The 9040-nt window shown below is 49.4% G+C and overlaps 1 protein-coding gene across 1 annotated transcript in view; it reads left to right on the top strand.

Annotated features, from left to right (window-relative positions):
• The first annotated feature begins 8372 nt into the window (after positions 1–8372).
• TNFRSF8 (TNF receptor superfamily member 8) overlaps positions 8373–9040 on the top strand; it is a 62740-nt gene continuing 62072 nt past the window's right edge. Inside the window, exon 1 of the mRNA XM_075906321.2 lies at positions 8373–8632. Within this exon, the coding sequence (XP_075762436.2) occupies positions 8570–8632 (63 nt within the window). The 5' untranslated portion in view covers positions 8373–8569. The remainder of the gene's footprint in view (positions 8633–9040) is intronic.

Below are 9040 nucleotides of genomic sequence, written 5' to 3'. Positions count from 1 at the left end.
GTATGTTTAAAGGGTGCCCAGATATAAGTAAGGCCTGTATTCACGTTAAAGTTAAAGCCAAACATGACGATTTCTTTTCCTTGGTGTTAACTGTTCTCCAAAGCTCTCCCTGCCCATTCCAAAAAATATTTCTTGGACTAATTAAGCATGACTCTTGTTGAATATGTAACCTCTGACTGCAGCCAGGCCTTTCCAGTCAGGGCTGGCTTTCAAGCTGCCCCTCCAGTCTATACAGGCAGTCCCCGAGTTACGCGGATCCGACTTACGTCGGATCCGCAGTTACGAACGGGGCCATCTCCCTGGTCTCCAGCAGACCAGGGAGACGGGGAGCAAAGCGGCGGAGCACGCGGACAGCCCAGACGCGTCTGGGCTGTCCGCTGCCCACGTGCTCCGCGGCTTTGCTCTGCTTTGCTCCCCGTCTCCCTGGTCTGCAGGCCAGGGAGAAGGGGAGCAAAGCAGAGCAAAGCCGCGGAGCCCGAGGGCAGCAGGACAGCCACGGCGCGTCTGGGCTGTCCCGCTGCCCCCGTGCTCCGCGGCTTTGCTCCGGACGTCTGTGTTACAGCAGTTGGGGCGCTGCTGGTTGGTCCCGCAGCACCGCTCTGGGCGCTACTGGACCAACCCGGCAGCACCCCAGCTGCTCTGCCCCAGGCGTCCCCAAGTCAGCCGCTGCGGAAACTGACCAGCAGCTGACTACAGGAAGCCCTGCCCCGGTCTTCCTGGAATCAGCCGCTGATCAGTTTCAGCAGCGGCTGAATCTGGATGCCAGTTCCGACTTACATACAGATTCAACTTAAGAACAAACCTACAGTCCCTATCTTGTACGTAACCCGGGGACTGCCTGTATATTTTTGCAGACTAGTTATAGAGTCTGATTCCAATGGGAGACTTTCCATTGACTTCAGTGGGCTTTGGATTAGATCTATAGGGAATGGAGAACAGATGAACATTGGTCATCAGAAGAAGAAAAGGTGAGTTGAGGAATTTTTTGTGGTGGGAATGCAAAAACTCTGCTGGCAGAAGGAAACGTTCCATAGTTCCATGAAGAAAATTTCCTATTGAGGAAAATCTCTACAAACAAAATGTAAACACGCGTTTTTACATTAAATTCTAGCTAAACGCTCACTTGCATAAAACTGCTTTATGCCTGAGACCTCCATCTGCTGAGACAGAACCAAAACCACTGGATCAGTTCAATATTGCTAAATCTTTCCCCATAATGGACCAAATCTGAACTGTTCCAGAAAGTTTGGATGTTCATTCAGAGACAGTGCCTGCTAGTGAGAAGAGTTCACATGCAAGTTTTTTTTCATTTGGATCCATGTCTACCTTATTTATTATTGCAATCGCGGGTGTCCACAATACTGTTTTTGTAAAAGCCCCAGTACTGGGAGTCATGTGATGATGTGACACTCAACTTTTATTTTGGAGAAAATAAATAAAAGTTCTCCTGGCTGCAGAGGAGAAAATGTGCACCCTCAAGCCTCAGAAACCAGAAAGGAAATATTTTAAAATCTTATGATCTTAAAGCGAAACCTACATTTACTGGATCCTGAATCGTGGTTTTGGGGCTCCTGGATATGGCAATACGGCTTGCTTGTAACTTACAGGAAAACTTAGTAGCAGATTAAGTGGAGTCTTGGAGAAAAAAGTAACTTCATGATAGGAGCAACCAATATGTAAATCCCATAATGGGCCAATTTCTTCCTCCATTAAGAAAAATAAATGATCAGTTGGAGTCACTGGCCCAAGGTGAAACAGCTTCCTGTTTCTGGTCACTAATTTCCCACACAAACACTGCACTTAAATTATTGTTCCTCAGTAGCACAGCTGATTGAGACAAAATCCCTTCCCCACTTAAATCAGACAGTCTATTCTGTTTTCCTGTGTTCTTTTTCTTTAGATTGCAAATATGGACTGTGAAACCTCATATACTATTAGAGATGCTGATCCCTCCCATTGTTATTATAGAACCACTCCTCAATATGAGGAAGTACAGGCAGTCCCCGGGTTACATGGATCCGATTTACATCGGATCCCTACTTACAAACGGGATGAGGCAACCCCGCACTAGCTGCTTCCCCCCAGCAGACTAGGGAGATGCGAAGCTAGCGCCCCCCCTTCCTCCCCCCCCAGCAGACCAGGGAGACGCAGAGCGGCTTTTCTCAGCAGACACCTCAGATTGAGAATAAAGGACTGAGGGAAGTGAGGTGTGGGAGAATAAAACTGAGCTCTGGAGAAATGTTTGGCTAGAGTTTCCCCTACAACATGTACCAGTTCCGACTTACATACAAATTCAACTTAAGAACAAACCTACAGTCCCTATCTTGTACGTAACCCGGGGACTGCCTGTATATTATAGTTGGAACTGCAAGTGCTGAAATAATTTGGGACTTTCCCTCCATACTATTGCATGTTGCAAGTAAGTCCACAACAAATACTTAGTATTTTCCTAGGACTTCCTGTTTTAATTCTTAGAGGTTAAATATAGGGAAAAGAAACAAAAGGGAAAGTTAATTACATAAGAATAACCATACTGGGTTATACCAATGATCCATGTAGCTTGGTATTTTATCTCTAACCATGATCAGTACCAGACAGAATGAGTATGTCTAGACTACATGGCTCTGTCGACAGAGCCATGTAGATGAGGTTTCTAGACAGGGAAATGAAGCGGCGATTTAAATAATCGTTGCTTAATTTACATCAAAATGGCTGCCACACTGTGCCGATCAGCTGTTTGACAGCACAGCACGGTAGTCTGGATGCTCTGCGGTCAACAAGAGAAGCCCATTCCATGAGGCATCACGGGGCGGTCGACAAGGGCTTCCCTTGTCAACCACAGAGCGTCCAGACTACTGTGCTGTGCTGCCAAACAGCTGATCGGCACGGCAGCCATTTTGATATAAATGAAATGGTGATTATTTAAATCGCTGCTTCATTTCCCTGTGTCTAGAAACCTCATTTACATGGCTCCGTCGACAGAGCCATGTAGTCTAGACATACCCAGGGAGTGTAGAAAACTGGGTAATTTTGGAGCGATCCACTGATGTGTTCCCCTCCCAGTTGCTGGCAGCTAGAGGTTTGGGTTCACTCCAAGCATGGGGTTACATCCTTGACCATCTTGGCTAATAGCCATTGATGGATCTATCCTCCAGGAATTTATCTAGCACTTTTTAAACCCTTTTATAATTTTGGCCATCACAGCATTCTATGGCAATGTGTTTCACAACTTGGCAGTGCATAGTGTGACACAGTATTTTCTCTTGGTGTTTTTTTTAAGCCTGCTGCTTATTAATTTTCTTGAGTGACCCCTGATTTTTTGTATTGGATTAATTAATTCTCAAGAGCATTGGTATAGATCCGAGACTGCAGCATTCAACTTTCATTTCATGTCCATAAAAATCCAACCCAACACTTTTTACACAACCCAAACCCTCACCTTTCTGTGACCAAAGTGGGAGTCCTGGGTGTAAAAGGAAATGCAGTTTCAGGTCTTAAAAGTTCAATGGAAAATTGCATAATTTGTGTGCCAAAGATCTAGGTTAGCCAACACATAACTAACATATGCAGAAATAGCCAAGTCTTCATGTGACCAATATTAAATCAAGAGGAGCTTATTGTTTGAGACACTGGAAAACAGCTAGCATGACATAATAAAAATAAACAAATGTGGGAACAGTGCTGAAATAAAAGAAGAGAAATAGACATGTGCTATGGTGAAATTGGAGGAATTAACAGTACTCCACAGATCATGTTGACCTGAAAATATTTAACATACAGCAAATGATTTGAACACTGGGCTGCACTGAAACAAACTATTGAACAATTAAAATGAAGAGTAAATACAACATCTCCGTACACCTCATTACAAAGTGGAGACAAGAAACACTGACCATGCAGCGTGCCGTTCCTGGAATTATTGGCCTTGCAAACTGACCTAGTCTAGCTGTTGGCAATGCGACTATTCTACAGGGAGTGGCAACTTCTAATCATTTGGAAACTGCAGTTAGTGCAAAATGCAGTTGCTTGGGGGGCAGATTTTTAAAAGTATTGAGGTGCCTAAAGGAACAGCTAAACACCCTGCTTTTGAAAATCCCACTAGGTGCCTAGCTACATCATTAGGCATCTAAACTTTAAACATCTGGTCTTTGCTTGCCAACACGCTATCCACACTTGCCATGCTATAGCCTAGATCGGTGTTTCTTAAACTGTGTTCCGGGACACACAGGTGTGCCGTGAGGCAGTCGGAGGTGTGCCATGGTGAACAACAATTCAAAATGGCCACCCTTAAAGGTGCAGGCGACCTTTTTCCTTTTTTTTTTTTTTTTTTTTTGGCTCAGTAACTTTCCCCTGACCCTTTTTTTCCCCTCAATAATTATCCCCTTGTCCCTGTTTCCCCCCCCCCTTTTTTTTTTGTGGTCAACAAAAAATCTTTGGTGTTCCTCAGGCAAAAAAAAATGTTGTTCGGTGTTCCTCAGTCTTAAAAAGTTTAAGAAACACTGGCCTAGATGTGACCTGCTCCAACAGGCATGGGTTCTCTATGTCTATGAATTTCTTTTCAGCTTGAGAGGCTGTGTGATCCTTCAAGTGCTCAGGTTGGAAACTCTTCTCTGGTAAAACTGGGAAGGGGGCTGGCAACAAGGAATTCTTGGTGAATGATTTTCAACTGTAAATACTTTTCTTGAGTATTACTGCAGGCACCAGAATCCTTGACTTGCAAATGTATTCAGTTAATATTCTGTTAGGACTTGATTCTGCAGCCTGCATGTAGTGTAGCCCTGACTTCCAGCAAGAGGCTTCTTTGAAATCATTTGCTATTTCTTCTGTGAGAGAGAGTCAAAGATTAGGTCCTTTGGGGCTGATCTTCTATCCATAGACATTTTTGGCAACACTCCTGCTGACAAAAATGGATGCACAACAAATGCCTTAAGCAGGAGGGGTGAAAGACACTGAACTCCAGTTTTCCAAAGACAGCACTTTAAATGGTCTCATTTGATAGAATGATCCCTTTGTACCCATTTGACAATGTTTTCTCGCTCATACTGCTGCCAGAAAGTGCATCTCAGAGCTGTGCTAATAGCATTGATAATTACCAAAGCTGTTTTGCTGAATATACATACACATTTAAGTACCTTTGCACTCCTGTATAGTACCTTTGACTTCAACAAGTATTTACATAGCAGGACATACACAATGAAATGAGAATTATAAACCATACAATATTGCCCTATTAAGGTTTTGTGGTTTCTGTCTATTGGGTACAATTTTTTATGGAGAATGGGGCACTGGAAAAATCATTTGTCCTTAAAATCTGGTTTTGTGTCCACGGCAAGGGATTATTATCTAGGACAGGGGCCACCAACCAGTCGCTCAGGATCTTGGTAGAGCTTGGAGCCTGTGACAGGTGATCCTGACTGGTTTGGCCAAGAGGCTATCAAGCACAGCTCTCCATGCTGCTGCGCATCTCCTGCCCTTTGCCTTGGAGCTGACCCTCCCCGGGAGCATCCTGCTTGCTTCACAGAGCAGGGAGGGGAAAAGGAGGGGGCACTGATGTCAGGGTGCCCCCTCTCCCACCCTGTATTTTATTCTCCATAGAACGGGGGAGGGGCCACAACAAGGCTTGGGATGGAGGGAGTTTGCTGGCTGCTTTTGAGAGTGGTGCAGGGCCATGGGGCAGGGGTGAGCCTGCCTTAGCCTCCCTGGACCACCACCGGGGAGCCACCTGGGGTAAGCAGTGTCCAGCTAGTGCCAGCTCTGATCCTCTGCCCCCGTCATGTACCCTCTCCTGCACCCAAGCCACTGCTCCAGGCTCAGCTCAGAGCCCCCTCACACTCCAAATCCCTTAGCCCAAGACCAGAGCCTGTGCCCCAACCCTCTGCCCCTGCCAGAGGACAGAGTGAGGAGGGGTGGGGCCTCGGAGAAGGGGCACGGAGGAGGCAGGGTAAGGGTATTTGGGTTTGAGGTAGATCCTGGATTGCACTTACATTCAGAAAGTGACCTCATGCTTGCAAAGGTTGGAGACCATTGATCTAGGAAATGAACGGAACAGTTTGAGAAAAATAATTGTATTTTGCTGAAGCAGAGGTGGGTGTTGTAGTTCCTGGTATGGCTCCTTTCAGAAAGTCCCTGGTAATTCACTTTGAATAAAATCAAAACATGTGCAGGCTGAATCTACCGTGTTTATTTAAAACATGAGGGCTGGAATACCCATTTTAAGAATGGATAGCTGTATTATTTCTGGCAGACTCCATCTCACACAATAGATGGTAATAGTGATCAGTGGCCACTTCAGGGTTTTGTTTTGTTTTGATACTGACAAGTCACATTCAGTGAAGATTTGATTTGATTTAAATCACATTCCTCATATTGGAGAGACTTAAGCACTTGTCTAACAGGAAACAAGTTCTAGTAGCACTCACATACTGGGGTCTTGGAGGGTTTTCAGTTACCTAGCTACCTTTATTTCAGCAAGTCCAGTTGTGCAGGAAAAGTTAAGCAAAGGCAGTGCTAGGTCAGTAAAAACAAATCAAAACTGAAATGGTCACTGATCACTGTTAGTGTCTATTGTGTGAAATAGGGTCTGCATTACATAATACAGCGATCTATTACAGTGGATATCTAATAAAACAGATCTCCTATCCCCAAATTCTGCTGCTTTTGCATTGCTGTTGATTAAAGTTCAAAATCCAAGTTCAAAAATAACCCAATCCAGCACTGATTCTAGGGGTGGTTATTTAAAATAAAAATCAATGAACCAAGAACCCATGTAACATACCATAATATTTAAATACATTTTCCAGCGAGTAATTTTAACAAGGTGCACGCTCTCTCTCTAAATATACACACACACTATCCCACCCAACCACTTAGCAGTCCCCAAAACCACAAACACCTGCTTCCCACAGCCACTTTGTGCTCTGTAAGTTTACAACTGAGGCTGCAGCCGCGGAGCTATTTGTAACACTAAATAATATGCCGGCATGTAACAGTGAACTCTACAACTCCAGTGCTCATGGGCTGGGTGTTCAGCACCTCTGGCAATTAGGGACCAATGTTTAATGTAGGTTTGGGTTTATGTGGCAATAAACTGGTGTCCAAGGTAAATCTGGCTGTTAAAATCAGAAGTTAATTTTGCAAGCAAGGTCCCAGTCCTGCACCCACCCATCCAAGGGCATGGCCGGGATGTGCCAAGTGGGTACCTATGTGATTGGGAGGAGGGGGTGCAGGGAAGAGCAATCCTAGCTCGTTAATAAAGACGCCGTCGGGGGGTGAAATAGGGAGCATTTTGCACGCTGCCTGTGCTGCAGGGGGAGTGAAATGTCGGGTAAGTCCGGGCGTTGTTTGAGGCGAGCCAGGCGGACTGCCCTGCCCTCCTCCCGGGGCGACCTCTTGCTCATCAGAAAGCACAGGCGCCCCCGAGAGAGAGAAAAGCGCCGTCATGAAACTGCCGCGTCCCGGTTCTCAGCGGCGTGGCTCGGGCTGCGTGTTTTACCCGCTCAGTCCCTCCTCGAGAGGCTGTTTTCAGAACCGTTTTCGGAGGGGCCTCCCAGCGGGGTCAGCCCCAAGGCAGTGGAGCGCGGCAGAAGTCAATGGGGGGGGGGGGGCAGAGACCTGCTCCGAATCCAGCTGAGATCCACGCCCAGACCTCAGCGGGGTGTGAACGAAACAAGCGCTGAGCGTGTGGCGGGGGAGGGGGGACCCCAGCCCCTCCGGGGTCAGTCTTCAAGCCCCCAGATTTTTTTTGGGGGGGAGCCGCTTAGGACACCCTATCTCGGGGGGGGGGGGGAGACAGTCAAGCCCCCAGATTTTCGGGGGGAGCCGCTTAGGACACCCTATCTCGGGGGGGGGGGGGGGGGAGACAGTCAAGCCCCCAGATTTTCGGGGGGAGCCGCTTAGGGCACCCTATCTCCGGGGGGGGGACAGTCAAGCCCCCAGATTTTCGGGGGGGGAGCCGCTTAGGGCACCCTATCTCCGGGGGGGGGACAGTCAAGCCCCCAGATTTTCGGGGGGGGAGCCGCTTAGGGCACCCTATCTCCGGGGGGGGGACAGTCAAGCCCCCAGATTTTCGGGGGGGGGGGGAGCCGCTTAGGGTACCCTATCTCCGGGGGGGGGACAGTCAAGCCCCCAGATTTTCGGGGGGGGGGGGGGAGCCACTTAGGGTACCCTATCTCCGGGGGGGGACAGTTGGAGTTTGCGGGGATTCAGGCTCGCCCCGCACGCTGGCCAGATAAGGGGTGCGGTGGGGGGGGGGGCTACGTTCTTTACTCCCGACACCGGGAGCGGGGCGGGGGGAGCCCGCGCGGTCTCGGGCCAAGGAGCGAAGTCCGCGGGGTTCCTGGCTCCGGGATAGCCCCGGGGCGCGGGCTGCAGGGGGCTGGGCTACGACCCGCCCTGTCAAACCCCGGCCGCTCTTTCTCTTGATGATTGCGGGGTTTCGGATTCCGCCGCCCCCGCTCCGGAGCCAGAACATCTCCACGGGCGCCGGAGCGTGCGGACCTGCTGCTGCGCGCCGGGCGCCCCTCCTCCTTGCCCTGGCGCCGCGAGGGATGCGCTAAGTCCTGCCGGGCAGATGGCGGCCCGGGGGCTGCTGCTGCTCCTGCTGCTCCAGCGGACCCAGGCGGCGCCCGCGCAGGTAAGGCAGCGGGGCTGGCAGCGCGGCGGCTCCTGCCGGCTCTGGAGCTAGGGGCCGGCAGGTGTGTGTGTGGGGGGGAGTAGGGGCGCCCCTAAAGGGAGCTGCTGCCAGAGTGCAGGGGCTGCGGGATTCCGGCCAGGCAAGCAGCTGTCTCCTTGGTACCCAGTGCTGGGGCGCCCCACGTACCAGGGGGCGCGGATTACCCAGCCCAAACTTTGGCTTGAAGAACCTGTGCCCTGCAAAAGGGGGGGGGGGTCACAGAACTTCCCCCCTCGTGCCAAGGGCTTCATGACCCTCCCCTGCTTCCCAGCGTTGGGCTGAGGGGGTGGGGAGCTACCCCTTGGAAAGGAAGGAGTCAGAGAGAAGCAGGGGACCCCCGCCCCAGAGAGCTGGCAAACTAGGAGCAAA

The sequence above is a fragment of the Pelodiscus sinensis genome, chromosome 24 (genome assembly GCF_052426305.1).
Source record: "Pelodiscus sinensis isolate ZL-2025 chromosome 24, ASM5242630v1, whole genome shotgun sequence".
Classification (NCBI taxonomy): domain Eukaryota; kingdom Metazoa; phylum Chordata; order Testudines; family Trionychidae; genus Pelodiscus; species Pelodiscus sinensis.
The sequence above is the reverse complement of the archived record's forward strand: the minus strand, read 5'-3'. Positions and strand labels throughout refer to the sequence as shown.